General features: G+C 47.8%; 2 protein-coding genes across 5 annotated transcripts; one reads left to right on the forward strand and one right to left on the reverse strand.

Annotated features, from left to right (window-relative positions):
• Window positions 1-500: 500 nt before the first annotated feature.
• On the reverse strand, window positions 501-8,551 carry LOC140899083 (uncharacterized). Of its 2 annotated transcripts, none has more exons than XM_073313899.1 (3): window positions 7,965-8,551; window positions 1,734-4,640; window positions 501-1,160 (listed from the first exon to the last, which is right to left on the reverse strand). In XM_073313899.1, exons 1-2 carry the CDS (start codon window positions 7,990-7,992, stop codon window positions 3,526-3,528), a joined length of 1,143 nt encoding a protein of 380 aa, XP_073170000.1. In that variant the 5' UTR covers window positions 7,993-8,551; the 3' UTR covers window positions 501-1,160; window positions 1,734-3,525. The 2 variants fall into 2 exon arrangements, with proteins under 2 accessions (XP_073170000.1, XP_073169978.1); XM_073313877.1 differs by having other exon boundaries at window positions 1,734-4,643; window positions 7,965-8,550.
• A 2,394-nt stretch (window positions 8,552-10,945) lies between these two features.
• On the forward strand, window positions 10,946-19,152 carry LOC140899089 (uncharacterized). Of its 3 annotated transcripts, none has more exons than XM_073313913.2 (4): window positions 10,946-11,151; window positions 12,993-13,123; window positions 13,572-13,688; window positions 15,414-19,152. In XM_073313913.2, the coding sequence occupies exons 2-4, from the start codon at window positions 13,057-13,059 to the stop codon at window positions 16,931-16,933; spliced, it is 1,704 nt and encodes a 567-aa protein (XP_073170014.1). In that variant the 5' UTR covers window positions 10,946-11,151; window positions 12,993-13,056; the 3' UTR covers window positions 16,934-19,152. The 3 variants fall into 3 exon arrangements, with proteins under 3 accessions (XP_073170014.1, XP_073170034.1, XP_073170024.1); XM_073313923.2 differs by lacking the exon at window positions 10,946-11,151 and adding an exon at window positions 11,522-12,580; XM_073313933.2 differs by lacking the exon at window positions 13,572-13,688.
• The last annotated feature ends 301 nt before the right edge of the window (window positions 19,153-19,453 follow it).

A 19,453-nucleotide genomic window follows, 5' to 3' on the forward strand; every position in this document is an offset into this window, starting at 1 on the left:
ATGAAGCCGTACACAGGCACCCTGGACAGTAGTCAGGAGCTGTTCAACTACAGGCTGAGCAAGTGCAGAATGGTGGTAGAATGTGCATTTGGAGGTTTAAAAGCACGCTGGCGCAGTTTACTGACTCGCTTAGACCTCTGCGAAACCAACATTCCCATTGTTATTACTGCTTGCTGTGCGCTCCACAATATCTGTGAGAGTAAGGGGGAGACATTTATGGCGTGGTGGGAGGTTGAGGCAAATTGCCTGGCCTCTGGTTACATGCAGCCAGACACCAGGGCAGTTAGAAGAGCACAGGAGGGCGCGGTGCACATCAGAGAAGCTTTGAAAACCAGTTTCATGACTGGCCAGGCTACGGTGTGAAAGTTCTGTTTGTTTCTCCTTGATGAAACCCCCCGCCCCTTGGTTCACTCTACTTCCCTGTAAGCTAATCACCCTCCCCTCCCCCCTTCGATCACCGCTTGCAGAGGCAATAAAGTCATTGTTGCTTCACACTCATGCATTCTTTATTAATTCATCACACAAATAGGGGGATAACTGCCAAGGTAGCCCGGGAGAGGTGATGGATGAGGGAAGCACCGGGAGGGGTGGTGGAGGAGGGAAGGACAAGGCCACACTGCACTTTAAAAGTTTAAAACTTATTGAATGCCAGCCTTCTGTTGCTTGGGCAATCCTCTGGGGGTGGAGTGACTAGGTGGCTGGAGGCCCCCCCACCGCGTTCTTGGGAATCTGGGTGAGAAGGCTATGGAACTTGGCTCTTGGTTACACAGGGGCTGTAGCGGCGGTCTGTGCTCCCGCTGCCTTTCCTGCAGCTCAACCATACACTGGAGTATTAGTATTAGTATTAGTATTAGTTTCATCCTCCAGCAGCCTCAGCATTGAATCCTGCCTCCTCTCATCATGCTGCCGCCACTTTTCAGCTTCAGCCCTCTCTTCAATCTGCCACTTACTCTCCTCAGCCTGCCACCTCTTCTCCCGGTCATTTTGTGCTTTCCTGCACTCTGACATTGTCTTCCTCCATGCATTCGTCTGTGCTCTGTCAGAGTGGGAGGACAGCATGAGCTCAGAGAACATTTCATCACGAGTGCGTTTTTTTCGCCTACTAATCTTCACTAGCCTCTGGGAAGGAGAAGATCCTGTGATCCTTGAAACACATGCAGCTGGTGGAGAGAAACAAAGTGGTATTTAAAAAGACACATTTTATAGAACAATGGGTACACTCTTTCATGGTAAACCTTGCTGTTAACATTACATACATAGCACATGTGCTTTCGTTCCAAGGTCGCATTTTGCCTCCCCCAACCACGTGGCTAGCCCATCACCCCTCCCCGTGGGTAACAGCAGGGAACATTTCTGTTCAGCCACAGGCAAACAGCCCAGCAGGAACGGGCACCTCTGAATGTCCCCTTAAGAAAAGCACCCTATTTCAACCAGGTGACCATGAATGATATCACTCTCCTGAGGATAACACAGAGAGATAAAGAACGGATGTTGTTTGAATGCCAGCAAACATACACTGCAATGGTTTGTTCTACAATGATTCCCAAGTACATGCTACTGGCCTGGTGTGGTAAAGTGTCCTACCATGGTGGACAGAATAAGGCTGCCCTCCCCAGAAACCTTTTGCAAAGGCTTTGGGAGTACATCCAGGAGAGCCGCGAATGCCAGGGCAAATTAATCATTAAACATGCTTGCTTTTAAACCATGTATAGTATTTTAAAAGGTACACTCACCAGAGGTCCCTTCTCCGTCTGGCAGGTCCGGGAGGCAGCCTTGGGTGGGTTCGGGGGGTACTGGCTCCAGGTCCAGGGTGAGAAACAGTTCTTGGCTGTCGGGAAAACCGATTTCTCCGCTTGCTTGCTGTGAGCTATCATCTTCCTCGTCCCCAAAACCCGATTCCGTGTTGCCTCCATCTCCACTGAAGGAGTCAGACAACACGGCTGGGGTAGTGGCGGCTGAACACCCTAAAATGGCATGCAGCTCATCATAGAAGCGGCATGTTTTGGGCTCTGACCCGGAGCGGCCATTTGCCTCTCTGGTTTTCTGGTAGGCTTGCCTCAGCTCCTTAAGTTTCACGCGGCATTGCTTCGAGTCCCTGTTAAGTCCTCTGTCCTTCATGCCCTGGGAGATTTTGACAAATGTTTTGGCATTTCAAAAACTGGAACGGAGTTCTGATAGCACGGATTCCTCTCCCCATACAGCAATCAGATCCCGTACCTCCCATTCGGTCCATCCTGGAGCTCTTTTGCGATTCTGGGACTCCATCATGGTCACCTCTGCTGATTAACTCTGCATGGTCACCTCTGCTGATGAGCTCTGCACTCACCTGCAGCTTGCTACGCTGGCCAAACGGAAATTGAAATTCAAAAGTTCGCGGGCCTTTTCTTGTCTACCTGGCCAGTGCATCTGAGTTGAGAGTGCTGTCCAGAGCGGTCACAATGGAGCACTCTGGGATAGCTCCCAGAGGCCAATACCATCTAATTGCATCCACAATACCCCAAATTCGACCCAGCAAGGCCAATTTCAGCACTAATCTCCTTGTCGGGGGTGGAGTATGAAAATCAATTTTAAGAGCCCTTTAAATCGAAAAAAAGGCCTTCATCATGTGGACGGGTGCAGGGTTAAATCGATTTAACGCTGCTAAATTTGACCTCAACTCCTAGCATAGACCAGGGCATAGTCTTCTCCCCAAAGGATCCAGGCACCAGATACTGTGTTCTCTCAATCCAGGCTGTGGCCGTCTTGGTGTGTCAATGTCCACTCCATAGCATGTGAGAAAGCTACAGTAAGACACTGCTTTGTAGTAGTTCTACACATGTGGAGCCAATATACCCTGCCTGCATGTATCTATCAACATCTGCCCTAGAAGGTATATTATATATTACATGAGAGCTGCGTCAAGGATAAAGTTAGTCTCTGGAAACAGCCCTGAGCAACATTACCTTCCCACTTGCTTCTGTGTGTCTCTGACCCTCCCTGTCATTTTCTTCCACCTAGCCCTCTCTGCAGATCCCAACTGTATAACAAAGGGTACCCCAGCAGCAGAATGAAACTGGCATGATCCTGATCGGTTTCACTCTGCAGTGCATGCAGCAAAAGCAACAGAACAGATCAGATCCTTCTCTGCAAGATTATCCAGCTGATAAAGCTCTTAAAGGTGGAGGAAGATATCCCTAATCCCTCCCTGAATTGAACCTCCTGGAGTAGGCCACTATCCAGGAGGGAGACAGCCAGCAATGCTTTCTGTGTGGAGTGTATTTTCTGGTGCTGGTAGGTCCGTGAAGCTGTCCCCATAGCTCTTAGGGCAGGAATTCTCAAACTGGGGGTCATGACCACTCAGGGGGTGGCAAGATTATTACATGGGGGGTCGTGAGCTGTCAGCCTCCACCCCCAAACCCCGCTTCACCTCCAGCATTTATAATAGCATTAAATATTTAAAACATGTTTTTAATTTATAAGGGGGGGGGTCGCACTTAGACACTTGCTGAAAGGGGTCACCAATACAAAAGTTTGAGAACCACCGTCCTAGGGTGTCTGTCCAGAGTGGATTCTCTGGTGTATAGTAAGGTTAGTGAGCTGACTGAAGCCCCTCCCACAGTTAGTGCACCGATGAGGTTTCTTTATCATGTGGATTGTCAGATGCTGATTCAGGTTGGAGCTCCGGCAGAAGCTTTTCCCGCACTCAGTGCATCTGTAGGGCTTCTCCCCCGTGTGGATCCTCTGGTGCTGGATGAGTGTGGAGCTCTGGCAAAAACGTTTCCCGCACTCGGTGCAATGGTAAGGTCGCTCCCCGGTGTGTGTCCTCTGGTGCTCAGTGAGTGAGGAGCTCTGGCTGAAGCATTTCCCACAGGTGGGGCACTGGTAGGGCCTCTCCCCGGTGTGGATCCTCTGGTGTTTGATCAGGTCCGAGCTCTGCAAGAAGCAGCTCCTGCATTCAGAGCACTGATAGGGTTTCTCCCCCGTGTGGCTCCTCTGGTGCTGCACCAGGGCGGAACTGCTCCGGAAGCTCTTCAGGCAGTCAACACATTGATAGGGTCTGTCCCCCATGTGCGTGGTCTGGTGTTGGCTCAGGTTGGAGCTCCGCCCAAAGCTCTTCCCGCACACAGCACACCGGTAAGGTGTCTCTCCTGTGTGCACTCGCTGGTGGGTGATCAGGTCTGAGCTCTGGCGGAAGCTCTTCCCGCACTCAGTGCATTTATAGGGCTTCTCCTGCAGGTGAGTTTGCTGATGTCTTGTAAGTGTCGAGCGCAGGCTGAAGGTTTTCCCACATTCGGGGCACTTGTAAGGTCTCTGGCCTGTGTGGGTCCTCTGGTGCTGAATGAGGTTTGATCTCCGACTAAAGCTCTTCCCACAGTCGGGACATTTATGAGGTTTCTCTCCAGTGTGAGGCCTCTGCTGGGCAATGATGTCTTTGAATTTCCTGAAACCTCTCTCTCGGGGAGGAGATTCACCCCATTTCTTTCCTGGAAGGTTTCTCTCCTGATTTTCTGTCCCCCACTCATCCTCATAGTCATCTTCCCAGTCAGGGCTCTGGGAATCTTTCCCTTTGGATTTTTCTGACAATGCTACACTTGGTTCCTCTATTTGAAGACCATCCTGCTGTGGATTCTCCTCCTCGTTTTCACTCATGATCCCATCACCTGCTGGAATAAAGAGAGAATCGAGACATGATTCATCCCTGTGTCTGAGGGAAAGGGTGCCTCAGCCAAGGGAATCGCAAAGAGTTTGTCACAAATCTGAAATCTTTACAGCCTGATCCTAAGCCCATCAAAATCAAAAGCAGTCTTTCCAATCACATCAATGGGTGCTGAATTAGACCCTTTGATAAGATCATAAAACAGGAGAAAAAAAATCACTTGAGCTTTTTATCACAACCTGGACCAATCCCTCTCTCTGGACTGACACCAGTCTGTTATGAACGGACCCAACCGCTGGATCCCACATGCTTCTAAACCCCCGGGTCTGGGTAGTGACTAATTACCAGTCCCAGCTGCCGTGTCTGCCATCCTTCCAAGGGATATGGGGCTCTACAGGCAGCTGTCTTAAACCCCAAACCAGGCCAAGCCCTTAGCTGCTTCTAGTGTGTCTGCACTGGAATGGGAGAGCTATAGCACTGCAGCTTTGCCACTGTACTGCCATAGTGTAGTTGCTTCCTACATTGACTGTAAGACTTTTCCTGTCAGTGTAGGTAATCCACCTCTCCAAAAGGCAGTGGCTAGGGTGACGAATAAGTCTTCTGTCTAGCTGCTTCTACAGTGGGGTTAAGTTGACCTAGCTATGTTGCACAGGGCACAACATGTTTCACAGCCCTGAGTGATGTTGCTTTGTCAACCTAATTTTTAGGTGTCGCCCAAGCCTGACATGTGCCCTCAGAGCCTTATCTGGGTGTGGGCACTGAGCTGCTCCGTTAACCCCCTTACAGGTTTAGCCAAGGCACTTCTTAACCACAGCCACTTTTACTCTTAAGAGAGCACTGGAGAGTTATAGATCTTTGCAAAATAACAAACAGTCCTGCAATGCTTCCACCTCACTCTCTTACTCTCTCACCCCACAAGTCCAGGGTCTGGTCAGTGTTTCAGGCTAGGCAGACCCTCCTGCCTTGTCCTCACTCTCTAGCCAAGAGGCTTCTGACATGTGGTGGTGGTTGGTCCGCTTGCTCAGAGAAGCCCTCCCCTCTTAAATACAGCCTCTGACTCTTTTTGCCCATGTGCTCCAACTGGGAAATTCCAGCCTCTTGCCCCAAGTCAGGCTGCTGTGGAGAATCCACTATCCCCTCACAGTGGGCCAGTAGTTGAGAGACAACTAAAGTCGATGGCCCATGATTGCTCTATGGTGGCTTCTCAGCCATAGATTATGTCTACATTACACAGCCTACGCCAGCCCCTAGTGTAGATGCAGCATATGGTGACAGAAGGAGATTTTCTGCCAGTGTAGGAACACCATCTCCCTGAACGATGTTAGCTATAGTGACAGAAGCCCTCTTCTGATAACACAGCTTTGTTTATACTGGCAGTTTTGTCAGCCTAGCTACGTCAGCTAGGGTGTGTGGTATTTTCACACCGCTGACTGACAGCTTTGCTAGCATAAGTTTTAAGTGTAGACAAAGCCACTGTCATTGAAGTAGGTGTCAAACCCTAATACAAAATGGATGTTCTAATTCAAATTGGAGGTTCTACGATTACGTGAAGGTCATAATGGAGGTTACAATCCAAGATAGATGTTGAAACACAAAATGGAGCTCACAATTGGGTACAGACATATCCCACTCTGTCACACCTTTCCTCAGAACATTCCCAGAAGCTGGCCCCGCACTATGGAACTCACTGCCATAGAAGAAAGTAATGACTATGGCCCTTATCACCTTCAGAACTCAATACAACACTTGCAAACAGGAAAGTTTCTGCTACAGTACACTGGTTAGGCGAGGGAATGCTAGCAGACTGTCAGGACTGATGTTAAACCATAATTGGCATCTGCTTTCCAGTTGCTCTAACACAGTGGCTCTCAACCTTTCCAGACTTTCAGGAGTCTGATTTGTTTTCTGTATCCCTATGTTTCACCTCACTTAAAAACTGCTTGCTTACAAAATCAGACCTAAACATACAAAAGTGTCACAGCACACAATTACTGAAAAATTGCTTCCTTTCTCATTTTTACCACATAATTATAAAATAAATTGGAATGTAAATATTGTACTTACTTTTCAGTGTATAGTGTATAGAGCAGTATAAACAAGTCATTGTCTGTATGAAATGTTAGTTTGTATTGAGTTTGCTAGTGCTTTTTATGTAGCCTGTTAATATCCAGATGAGTTGATGTACACCCTGGAAGACCTCTGCGTACCCCCAGGGGTATGCATGCCCCTGGTTGAGAGCCTCTGCTTTAACTGCTGGCTATAATACTTGAGATTAGGACTGATAGAAAAACAAAAATTCCACCCCGCAGGAAATCAAGATCTTTTGATATTTGTTTGATATTTGTCCCAAACTGGAACAAAAACCAGATATATTGAAATTTTTTGCAGAACAAAAAGTTCCAAAAAATTTCAGTTCCAAAATGTCTAAACATTTCTTTTTTATATTTTTCACTGAAACATTTTGACAGTTCTGAATCAACATGTTTTGGTTTGGTTTGTTGAACCAAATGGAAATGTTTCCTTTCAGCTCTCTTCCACATTGAACTGTGTCTGCTTGAGCTGCTGTGGTACTTCAGATGCGTTGTTCACCCCCATGTAGCAGAACCCATTCTCCTCTATGGGACAGGATTTCTGGCTGGCCTACACGTTTCATGACTGCAATGCATCATGAAAATTGACGTGCAGTCATGATGCACTCCAGTGGTTCTACCAGAGGGGAGACTGTGGTGCATCAAGGGAGATGCAGACCAGCCAGGACTCGCTGGAAAAGCAGGCTTGAAAACTGAGCAAGGACATTGGCTGATATTGTTTGTTCCTACTACGTGCAGGGAAACAGGACTTTGTGCGCATTCTTTGTAACTAAACAGGAGTGTACCAGAGACTATAGCTGATTCATATAATCTATTTCTCCTCCTAACAGAAACAACCCTTCAAAGCCCCAAATATTGGCTATGCTCTTGGGACAAAGTAGCAATAATAAAATATTCCCTGAGGGAAATCCCAATGAACCTCCCCGTTGGCTCTTGAGTGACTTCATTCCATGCTCCCTTTTAAACTAAACTAGGTGGATCCTTTTATGTGCTACCCCTGAAAGGGCTGGTGCAGCAGGGACCCTGCTGGGCTGCAGTTGCACCGACCCCCAGATGCTGGTTTTGTCCCCTGATGTTTGCTATCTGATCTCTTTCCAGGCACACAGTTCATGCTTCAACTCCCTTGCGCTCCCACAGGCAGCAATTCCTGGTTTCTGCGCTGTTTTCTTGCCCCCTCCCCAGAAGCTATTTCTCTGCTGTGATCCTGCCCCAGTACAGACGCCCCTGCCCCGACTTACCGCTCCCAGCTGCTCCCGGGGGATTCATGCTCTTTGCATGGCAGTGGAGGGGTGTTGTTTACACTGGAGATGCAGATCCTGTCGCTTCGGACACATGGCGCTGGGAGGGATATTTGGCTGGGAACAGGAAAGTCCCATCTTTATTAAGTACTCCTCCCTCTCTGACTGTGCTGATCCTCTCTAGGGCAGGGTGGGTTAAGAAGCTCTGTGGTTTTAACCTCCAACTCCCCGGACTTTAGATAATGATCTTCTCTCATCTTACCCGTTTTCTCCAAAACATTCTCAGATCTCTGCACTCTTGGTATGCATCACCCACAGGGCTTCTCAGGGAATTCCTTCCCTTCCCCTGTTTCCTTTATTACACTGGAGCTGCCTAGACGATAATGGTTTTATTATGTGATCTCTCCAAACAGCCCCGCTGAGCTCCTGAGGAAGTAAACTCAATCTTTACAAATATAGCCCTTCCACTAGAACCATGCCCAAATACCTCCACTAGCTTCCCAGTCATTTCAGAACCAAGTACAGGAAGCTGCAGGCAGGGGGGGCTTTTACATATGTTTGTACTTTGCAATGTTCTTTGTTTTGTTTTGGGGGGTTTTTTGACTGTTTAAAATTTTTTTTAAATGAAAACAGAGAATTTGTAGTTAGTGAAATAAAACAATTTCCTACTAGTATATTCATTTAATTTTAACAAAATCACAATTACAAACAATTTGGGTTCAACTATACACTGTAATGAAAAGTGTCTTCCGGTGCGCCCCGTGTCTCGTAAATTAAAAGAATTTATATGAACTGAATTTTTTTGGTTTTTATACTTGCGTAGTCTTTTGATAATTCAGTGAAATCTAAATTTTTTGCAATGCTACTTTCAACTGAAATTAATGCAAGTCCTGACAAACAATTTTGAGACATGGTGGACCTTAAATAATTTTTTAGTAATTTCAGTTTTGAGAAACTGTGCTCACCAGAAGCCACTGATACTGGTAATGTTAAAAGAATGCGTAATGCCATAGCAGTGTTTGGAGTGAGGTGCTCAGGGCTGTACATCCCACCCGTGGGCCCCCAGCCCGATCTCAGACCCGGCCCCACCCCCGCAGAGGGGACAGTAACTGACAGAGCGGCTGGGGGGCAGATCAGCCACGGAGGGGGGGGGCGGACCAGGGGTGCTTTTAAACCTTGCTCAGGTGGTCCTAACAGACTTGTTCCTTCTCCGTCCTGACTCTGCAATGGCTTAGAAATAGATCTGCTTAGCCTGTCTAGCACACACACTACACTGGTTTTCTACTCTCTTCCTGTCCTAAGTTCTTGATGACTCCCCTCCAAGGAACTCTGGAAGCAGTGAGCAAACTGTGAGCTTCAAATGCACACCACAGTCTGAATACAGTAGGTCTATTCCATCTCTTACTTCTGCAATAGCCAACCACACTTGGAGAAGCAAGTTAGCTGGATGTTTCTGCTCAAATAATCAGCAAGAACAAATGTAATGTTAACATTTAAATTATCATTAAGTTCCCTAGTTCATTTCCTCTTTGCATGAATAGAGCAATTCATCAGTCTCTTAGAGCTATTGTTTAGCTCGTCTCTCTGCAACCTGATGTCTACACTTAAAATGCTACAATGGCACAGCTACAGCACTGCAGCTGCATCACTGTAGCACTTCAGTGTAGACACTACCTACATCCACGGCAGGGGTTCTCCCATCACTGTAGTTAATCCACCCACCTGAGGTGGTATCAACCAAAAAATTCTTCCATCGACCTAACGCTTTCTACCCCAATGACTAGGTTGGCATAGCTACATCTCAGGGGTGTGGATTTTTTACTTATCACATTATCACTTATTACTTGATGATTACCTGTTCTATTCATTCCCTCTAGGCAGACAGGATAGTGAGCTAGATGGACCTTTGGTCTGACCCAGTATGGCTGTTCTCATGTTCTTATGCCAATGTTAGTTTTCATTGTAGACCAGCCCAAAGGCACCACAGCAACAATTCACATTTTGAAGATTTTCTCTGCAAGGGCTAGAAGCATAAACATTTTGGTTTAATTGAAAAAGATTACATTCTGCAGATACAACAGCGCTTCCAAGTGTGTGGCCTGGTCTACACTACAAAATGAGGTTGGCATAACTCCACTGCTGAAGCGGGTACTTATGCTAAACTAAGTCCCTGTATAGACAGCACTAGGTCAATGAAAAAATTCTTCCACCAACCTAGCTACTGTATTTTGGGGAGATAAATTACTTATGCCCACTGGAGAACCTCTCATGTTGGCACAGGTAGTGTCTACACTGAAGCAGTACAGCAGCACAGCTACGGTGGTGTCACTGTCATGTTTTAAGTGTAGACAAGCCCTGTCACTAACATCACCCTGACAAACCTCACAGCTCTAGAATGGACTGAACTAAATAAATACACATTATTCTTCATGTTCTTTGTCACTGCTGAGGATCTTTTGGACTGGAAACTCCCTGCAATAGGAACCGTCTTCATCCCCCAGCACAACTGCAGCTCTAATCCTGACTGAGGCCTTTGGGCTGTGCCATACTATAAATGAATAATACCAATATTACTCAGCAGAACAGACCACAGATGAGTATTCCTGCCTATAGCAGGCCATGAAGAAGCCTAAGATTTAGACATAAAAGTAGCAAAAAGCTAACACCCAGGTAAACAGCTCTTTAGACTTTTCAGGCGTGCCATGCCCCCTTGGGGGGGTCTCTCAAGTGAACAGTCACCATCAATGTCACCTGGGCTCTGGGCACCTGTTTCTAGAGAGTTCAAGGCTGTTTCCAGAGCCCCGCTGCTAACCCCTTTATCCTCCAGTGTGACAAAGCCGGGGTGGGAACTCACGGCGTGGCGCCTGCCAGGGTGCAGAGAGCGGCCCCTTGAGGCGGGGGCGGGGAGGCGAGAGCGGAACGACACCGGGAAGCGCCTGGCGCGTGGAGGGTTAACACCCCGGCGCTGCTCCAGCGGCCTGGCCGGGAGAGGTGCTTCCTCGGCTTCCTGTGCCCGGGCGGTGGGTCCCGCGGAAACCTGGCCTCCGCAGCGGCTGGGCCGCCCGTGCCCCGCCGAGCTCGCTGCCCGCCGGAGCGGGGAGTGCCTGGGGCAGCCGGCGGGGCTGGAGGCAGCGGGCACCGCCCCCGGGACACACCGGAGCCGCAGCCTGAAGCGGGGCTGGCAAAGGCAAGGGACAGGGGACTAGCCCGCTCAGGGCGGCTGCAGCCCCGCGGGGGCCCTGTTAAGCCACCGGGGCAGGGGCCGCCCCGCGTGTGCGGTTGCAGGCCAGGAGCGTCCCCACCCCGGAGAGCGCCGGGGCAGCAGCCTGGCGGGGCCGGCGGCTCAGGGGGCCCCTCGCCCAGCGCAGGTCTGCGCGAGCCTGAGCCAGGGCAGCGGCGTGGGGCGGGCGGTGCAGCCCCGCCAGCTCGGGGGAGGCTCTGCGCTCTGGGAGGGACGGAGGGTAAATGTCACCCAGCGGGCAGAGGGGGGCAGCGGGGCTGGGGGTGGTCGCTCATCGGCAGTGGCCGTGTCCCAGTGAGTGACTCTCCCGTGGCAGAGCTGGTGTGTGCCCCCCCCCCCCCCCAGGATCCAGGCCTTCTCTTAGAGCGTCTCCTGCTCTTTCTGGGGTCTCCATCTGCCCTGTTCTCTGCATTGTTTCCTCTCCTCCACATCTCTGCTCTTTCATGTGCAGAGTCAGGACAGACCTGACCTGGTCCTGAGCAGAATTCCTCATGCTGAACTGACAGGAAATGCTAGTGCCCAGCAGCTTCCCAAGACAGAGAAAGGCCTGAATCATGGGAGACAAGGGTGGGAAAGGTTTCAGAGGAGCAGCCGTGTTAGTCTGTATTCGCAAAAAGAAAAGGAGGACTAGTAGCACCTTAGAGACTAACCAATTTATCTGAGCATGAGCTTTCATGAGCTACAGCAGAAAGTGTCCCTAACGGTAGCTGGAGGATTTTTAAGAGCATAGATTAAATGCATTCTGACATTTAGGGGCCTGATTTTCAAAACGAGAGAAGCCCACAACCATGTATAAAATGGAGAGCCTCATTCAGCTAACAACTGTGCATGCAAAACAGTATTTCAACAAGCAAATACTCTGTTGGTATGCATAGTTGGTAAATGCATGCATGGTTATACTGTTGAAAATTGGTCTGTGCATCAGTCTGTCCACAGTATGCAGCATAAACAGCCTTCTTCCTTGTATGGACCCAGCCAACTATTAATGATTCATAGATATTAAGGCCAGCTGGGACCATTGTCATCATCTAGTTTGACCTCCTGTATAACACAGGCCATAGAACTTCCCTGAAATAATTCCTGTTTGAGCACATCTTTTAGAAAAACATCCAGTCACCCACCTGCTAATGGCCCATAGTCGAGGAAACATTTGGCCAAGAAGATGTGTCTTGCACTGTGTTCTGAAGGTCAGTACAGTCAAGCTGTGGTCTGACACTGAAGAGGAGCATTTCTGTAGCTGTGAATCTTCATCCTAAAACATGCTGTTTCCTGTCTCCAGGAATGGAAGTGTAACAAAAGCAAAGTGAGAGCAAAAGTACTCTAGATGATCTGAGCAGTAGTAGTGGGACATGGACAGAGAAAGACAGCCACTAAGGTAGGTAGGTTCCAAACAGTGTAGATCTCTATGGATAAAAAACCACCACCATGAATTGCACCCAGAAGAAGATGGAAGCTAGTGGAGAAATGGAGAATCAGAAAGTGAAAGGGGGGGGAAAGAGCCTATTTCCTCATTCATCTGGCATATCTAGGGCCCTTCCAATTTCACTGCCTGAGATCTACATGGGAACAGAAGGGCATAGTCCCATAGGACTCTGAATTTACCCACATCACAGATGAAATATCCAGGGGATAGATAAATCCACTATGATATACCTGCTGTGCGGTCCTTGGGTTATCACTGTGAATTACTCCTACAGAGACCAATTCTCCAGCTCAGACTTTGGGCTTCAGGTGTTAGGATGGGACTGAAGCAAAAGATGCTGAGTTTATAATGCTTGTGATTTCAGATCCTGTTGAAGTCTGGTGATGTCTTGTCTGTTTCTTCTGTGAGGAGAGGGATATTTTAGGGGAATGGCAGAAGGAGTTGTATCAATGCCTGAGAGAGAAGACTATAACAGGTTATCTTCACTGGGTAAATGTAAGTTTTATTTCTTTTATTCCAAGCTGCATAATCTCTGAACTATCTGGATTTTCTGTCTCTCTTTAGTATTTATATGCCCCTCCAATAATGTAGTATCTGAGCTCCTCACAATCTTTACTGTATGTAGTCTCATGACATTCCATGAGGCAGGGCAGGGCTATTATCCCCATTGTACAGCAGGGGAACCAAGGCACAGAGAGGCTAAGTGCCTTGCACAAGGTTACACAGGAACCCAGGTCTCCCAAGTCCTAGGCTTGTGCCCTTCTACTGGACCATCTTCCTTTCCCTGGCCTCAGGGCCTCCATTAGCACGTTTGGATTTATTAAGAGTACACATCTTCTCCAGCAAAGGGTACTGGTGTTAAACCATTTACATACTTTTGTAACACACTCTCAGGGACCAACAACGGAATATAATGTCTCCCAATCTCATTTCCCACAAACAGGCTATAAAAGTCCCAAACCAAAACTGATATCTCCAGTAGAACCAAGAGAGTCAGAGCTGTGGGTTGTGGATCTTCAGGACTCAGTGGATGGAGCTATTCCTGAAAGCCCCTCCCCAGGCGAGTAGTAATAATCCAAGCTTCCTCAAATGAAGTGACAAGATGGAGACCCTTTCTAAGCTGCGGAACTGGATTTCCTTTATAGGATTCACTGTGTCTTGGCCAATGCCTGACAAGCTTCTGCCTCTCTCTCTGAAATCACAGTCTTCCTTACCCCTAGTGAGTCATAGGTGTAACTCCATTGATTTTGTTAGCATTATGCCAGCAGAGGATTTGGCTCAAACTTTCTGCGTTTGTGATTATTTCATTTGGGGAATGGAGCCTTAATATTCATCTTTCCCAGCCTCTAACATTTGTTTTAGGGCAGGCATTTCCTCCTTTTATCCAGTTTTTGTGTTGAAACACTGAACTATTCAGATAACATCACACTGGGAGGATCCAATGGTTGTGTCTCCCTAGGTAGAGTTATCCATGTAGGATATAAGGCAACACAGCTCTTCCCTAAGAGCATGCTGCATGGAGGGAAACTCCCCAAAAGAATGTTGCCAGAAGAAGCAGCCAGGCACAGATAATTTGAAGACAGACAGCTTTCCCTTGCAATCAGTTCCCACTGATGCAGAAGTGGAATCTAAGATCACGTAGCTACTCCCACCAGTATCACATCATGCATTGTCATGCAACATATTCCCCTTTGTACAAAAGACTTCCATCAGGGATGGCAGCATAACTGGAAAAGTATGACATGTACTATGTAGCAGTAGGTTCCAATAGCTTTGCTAATTCAGTCAATGCAATTTAAATAGTCATATGATGCATTGTAATGTTTAGGCCTTCAACACTGTTTCTTTCCAATTGCTAAGAAACCAGGCTGCCGCCTTATTGCGTGATCCCGAGACACTCTTCCCTGTTCAACATAAACACTAATCAGTGAGTGCTAACGTTCATGGTGGTTCTTACTCGCCGTGTACACATTGAATTCTTCTCCTTAGGTGTAGTCGCACTTTAAAGAGTGCTGTGTTAAAGACCGTGTTCAATTATTGCTGATATGAAATCTTTACCTCAATACCCACAAGTTCCCCTTCACCAGTAGTACTTCCAAGATCCCATATGACACCAAGTTGTGAGACCGAGAGACAATCAGATTTTTAGACAATCAGTGAAGATTTTGGAGTTGAAATGAGACTGAGCTCTCCTTTCTCAGTGAACTTCCCCTTGAGATGACTGGGATCCCAGTCTGGAAAGCAAAGCCTTTTCTGATGGCTCTAGACTTCCACAGGAGCATGTAGAGAATGAGGTTCTGCACTCTCTCTATGTAGATCCTGAGAGTTAATTTTAGTTTTTCTTTCCGAACAAAACTCTGCTATTCCCAAACTCTGCAATGGGGATTGAAAACCCAAGCAGATAAGGCTTGATGCTCAGAAGTGCTGAGTCCCCACAGCTCCAATTGGCTTCTGGAAAATCAGGCCTCAGGAGTCTCAAGTTGGACACCCAAAGTTAGTGGACACTCGAAAAATTGAGCATTTTCCTTTTTCTTCTCTCAGCAATGTTTATGGTGAAATATTTCATTCTCCCTTAAAGCGGTTTCACCTGTTCTAGCACCACCAGCAGCCCTGGAACGTGGAGCCACTTGCATAATGTGCCAGCTAGAGTAAGTGCTTTCTGGGCTAACATCCTGGGAGAGATGAAGGACTGCCTCAGTCACACTGTACTGCTGGGAATGGTTAGTGGTTTCCTTCTACTAGCAGCACAGGAGGTCACATCTAGATTTTCTTCTTCTCCCTGCAGGTGGTGGGATCCTGAGCAGAACTGAGAAGCATCACAAAGAAGGTCGTGAGAACCTGAAGCTGCTGGGAATGTTATTGGGGAAATCAAAAGAGAGAGTTTCCCAGAGACCTGACCAGGAAACTACCTGCAAAGGGCAGCACAAGTCACAAAAGCAGAGGAGAAACACAGCCAGGGATGAGGGAGGTACCGCAAGGAAACATGAAAGGACTTTCAGGGAACTGCGCAAGCCCCATGTGCCAGAGAGGTCGGAGACAAGTGAGGGACCATGTACGTATTCTGTGTGTGAGGAAAGCTTCGAGGGGCAGAGAGACCTGAATAGCCACAAGAGCAGCATTCACACAGGAAAGAAAATGTATAAATGTAGGGCCTGTGGGAAAAGCTTCAGGCAAAAGCAGGAGCTCTCGGCACACGCGAGAGTCCATGGAGCCGAGAAACCCTTCCCCTGTGCTGAGTGTGAGAGGAGCTTCAGTCGGCTTTCCCATCTCACTGTACACCAGAGAACCCACACGGGGGAAAGGCCCTTCTCCTGCCCTGAGTGCGGGAAACACTTCAGCCACCTCTCAAACCTCACTAGACACCAGAGAACCCACACAGGGGAGAGGCCCTACAGCTGCCCTGAGTGTGAGAGGCGCTTCAGTAACCTGAGCAGTCTCACCACCCACCTGAGGACCCACACAGGGGAGAGGCCTTTCACCTGCCCCCAGTGTGAGAAGAGCTTTGGTGACCAGTCTAATCTCACCACCCACTTGAGGACCCATACTGGGGAGAGGCCCTATGTGTGTCCTGACTGCCAGAAGAGCTTCAGCGACCAATCGACTTTCGCCAAGCACCAGAGAACCCACACGGGGGAGAGACCCTACCCCTGCCCCCGCTGCGAGAAGAGCTTCATCCATAGATCCCACCTCACTACGCACCAGCGGACCCACACAGGGGAGAGACCTTACAAATGCCCTGGCTGTGAGAAGCGCTTCAGCCAGCTCTCCAACGTCACCACCCACCTGAGGACCCATTCGGGAGAGAGGCCCTATGTCTGCACCGACTGTGGGAAGAGCTTTGGCGACCAGTCGAGTTTGAGGAAGCACCACCGGACCCACACGGGTGAGAGACCCTATCCCTGTCCCCACTGCGGGAAACACTTCAGCCAGCTCTCCAATCTCAACACCCACTGCAGAACCCACACCGGCGAGAGGCCATACATCTGTCCGCACTGTGGCAAAAGCTTCAGTGAGCAGTCGAACTTGGCCAAGCACCTGAGAACCCACCCGGGGGAGAGGCCCTCCCCTTGGCCCCACAGTGAGACGAGCCTAATGCACATCTCACAGCGCTCTGTGCACCAGAGAAACCACAAGGAGGAGGGGGCCTACAAATGTACTGACTGCGACAAGGTCTTCAGCGAGCAGTCGGACCTGGTGGAGCACCTGAAAGCCCACCCGAGGGAAAGACCTAACAGTGACAAGAGCATCATCCAAAAATCATCTCTGGTGAAACTTCAGAGGCTTCATCAGAGATTGAAACCATAGGAGGCTGGAACGCTCCTCTCCATCCGCTTCCCTCTACCTGTGTGTGTATAGTGATGTGCGCTGGAGGAGAGGGAGTAATGGTTATAGAGAATCTGAGAAATACACTCAGTCCATTCACTCCCAAAGCCATCGACATCTCCCCGGTCCAATGGAGGAGCTCCTGAATAATGTGAAGGAGCTTCACCAGTGGCCATTCCCTTACCAGGCTGTCCTGGAAGAGTGTCAGGAGGCTACCCATCCTGTCCCCATCCCACCCACAAACCCATTTCGTTTCCCTACTCCAACTTCCTTGCAGTTGTTCTGTGTGGCAGGGGTTGGCCTCCCGAGGGTCTCTGCATACTGTGTTGAGAGGTGTTGCTGAGGTGCGTTTGGCATTCCCCCAGGGTTGGGAGGGGCATAAGTGAAAATGTCAGTTGAGGTTTTTATTTCAAATCTGATTCTGATCTGAAAAGTGACTCTGTAAAAAATGGTATTGTGAGGTTCCGTGTTCATTGTCTTTCGGTGATTTGAGATCAAATTTGCTCCGTTTACAAGTTAAAAGATGGTTATTCTAACTGTTAGCCCTGCAGAGTCAGTGAGGTATATGAGAGTGAATCTGGGGTTCTTTCTGGTTTGTACATCATCATTGTCATTGGCAATAAAAATTCTGTGGTCCAAATTATGCGTTCATTTATGCTTGTGCAATCTGCTCATTTTGTTCAAAGGGGTATCTGAGGACAGAATTTAGTTTTGCAACTGGGACTTCATTTACAATTCTGTTGATGCACAAACCAGAAGAGAATCCAGCTAACTCCCACAGATTCAGTTTGCTGCCCTGCAGTGCTAAGACAAATAAAGAGCAGTAAAAACTTACCTGAGTTATTCAAGTCAGCAGCTATGTCTCTGAACACCAGCAGGGAGCAGATGTGTGGGGCAAGAAGATGCCATTTTTGCATAGAGACTTTTCAAAGTAGAAGTGTGCTGTGGGCACAGTCCAACATCACATTGAAGTCAACAGCAAGACTTCCATTGAGCTCAACAGGCCTTGGACTGGGCCCTAAAAGGTTTAATATGGATCTTGAAAAGGCAGATCAAGTTGGTCACAGATGTTCCAGTGACAGCAAACTCTGCTGACTAGATTTTTTTGTTTTTATTTTTAAGTAATATTTCTTGATCCTTCCAGAAGCCTGAATTTGTGGAATCGCTTTAACTTTGCTGGGGTGTATAATAATTTTCAACTTGGGTTATGTTTTTGAAAAGGGGGGAAACGCTGTAAACATCGTGTCATGGTTCTTGCCTGCCCCCATTTTATTGCCCTCGTCAGTGGAAATTTAGGTATGAACAAATACCAGTTATGATATCAGTTTTGTGAAGGTGGTATCCTTTAAGCCTTTTGCTACATGAATTCTGAGAACAGTGAAGAAGTCAAGAGAGGAAATTGGAGAAGAAATTTGTGAAATGTAAGTTATTGGGCAGGGTATGAATTGGGTTTGGGAAGAGGAAAAATTTAGTTAGGCAGCATTTTGACTAAAATGCCCTCTTTAGCCTGGCAAGATGCTCTCCAGGGGGCTGATCCAAAACCTATTGAAATCAATGGAGAGACTCTCACTGATTCCAATGGGCTTTGGATCAGGTCTTGGTAGTACAAGAGAGGCCAGCTAAGGCCAGGTCTGCCCTACAGACTTATATCAGTATGACTTTGTCGCTTGTGGGCTTGAAAAATCCACACCCACGAGCAACCTGGTTATGCCTACCTAATCCCCCAGGTAGACAGTGCTAGGTCAATGGGAGGGCTTCTCCACCTGACATAGTTATCGCCTCTCGGGGAGATGGATTAACTATGCCAACGGGAGAAGTTCTCCCGTTGGCATAGGAGCATCTTCACTAAGGCGCTGTAGCGGCAGAGCTGCACTGCTGTAGTGCTGAACATGAAGACAAGTGCGTGCATCACTTTCATTCCTCTCATAGGCAGCTACTACTCCAGTGTGGATTTCTCCAATGGAAATTGTGCCTGGCTAAATTCAGCCAGCTTTCTGTTGTTTTATATAATGAGATGAGTGCTTATTTGTATGGCTGTTTATTCCCAGGTCATTATATACCATAGACTGGGTTTTTAAAAATGGTATCTCTGCCATCACACCGAGAAAAAGTTATGCCCTTTTCAGGAAGCCTTTTCTTTCCTGACTCCCACATACAAATGGATAATACTGATATGGCTTAATAAATGTATTCTGACATAATTTCATGGTATGTCAGATTAGAGTTGTGTGATGTACATTTATGGTTTGTTTATCTGACTAAATAGCAAAAAAAAAAAAGTTTTAAGAGTGTTCCCGTAGGAGCATCGCCCTTTTAGGTGTTAAATCTGGTGTTTTTGTTTATTACTTATATCACATTTAGAAGCCACAATTGAGAATGGGGCCCCATTGTGTTAGCTGATGTGCACATAGTTAGAAAAAACAGCCTCTGCTACAAAGTGTTTACAGTTCGTGTAGACAAGGCCGGCAATAATTGGAGGAAGAAGTTTTGTTTTCCCCATTT

This window comes from Lepidochelys kempii, chromosome 1 (assembly GCF_965140285.1).
Source record: "Lepidochelys kempii isolate rLepKem1 chromosome 1, rLepKem1.hap1, whole genome shotgun sequence".
Classification (NCBI taxonomy): Eukaryota; Metazoa; Chordata; order Testudines; family Cheloniidae; genus Lepidochelys; species Lepidochelys kempii.

Bases quoted from the DNA above. Each gene is read 5' to 3' on its own strand.
- LOC140899083 (XM_073313877.1), bottom strand. From the start codon at position 7,992: ATGAATCCCCCGGGAGCAGCTGGGAGCG. The intron at 4,644-7,964 runs GTAAGTCGGGGC...TCTTTATTCCAG, and splicing joins CCCGGGAGCAGCTGGGAGCG to CAGGTGATGGGATCATGAGT.
- LOC140899089 (XM_073313913.2), top strand. From the start codon at position 13,057: ATGGCAGAAGGAGTTGTATCAATGCCTGAGAGAGAAGACTATAACAGG. The intron at 13,124-13,571 runs GTAAGTTTTATT...TCCCACAAACAG, and splicing joins GTTATCTTCACTGGGTAAAT to GCTATAAAAGTCCCAAACCA. The intron at 13,689-15,413 runs GCGAGTAGTAAT...TTCTCCCTGCAG, and splicing joins TCCTGAAAGCCCCTCCCCAG to GTGGTGGGATCCTGAGCAGA.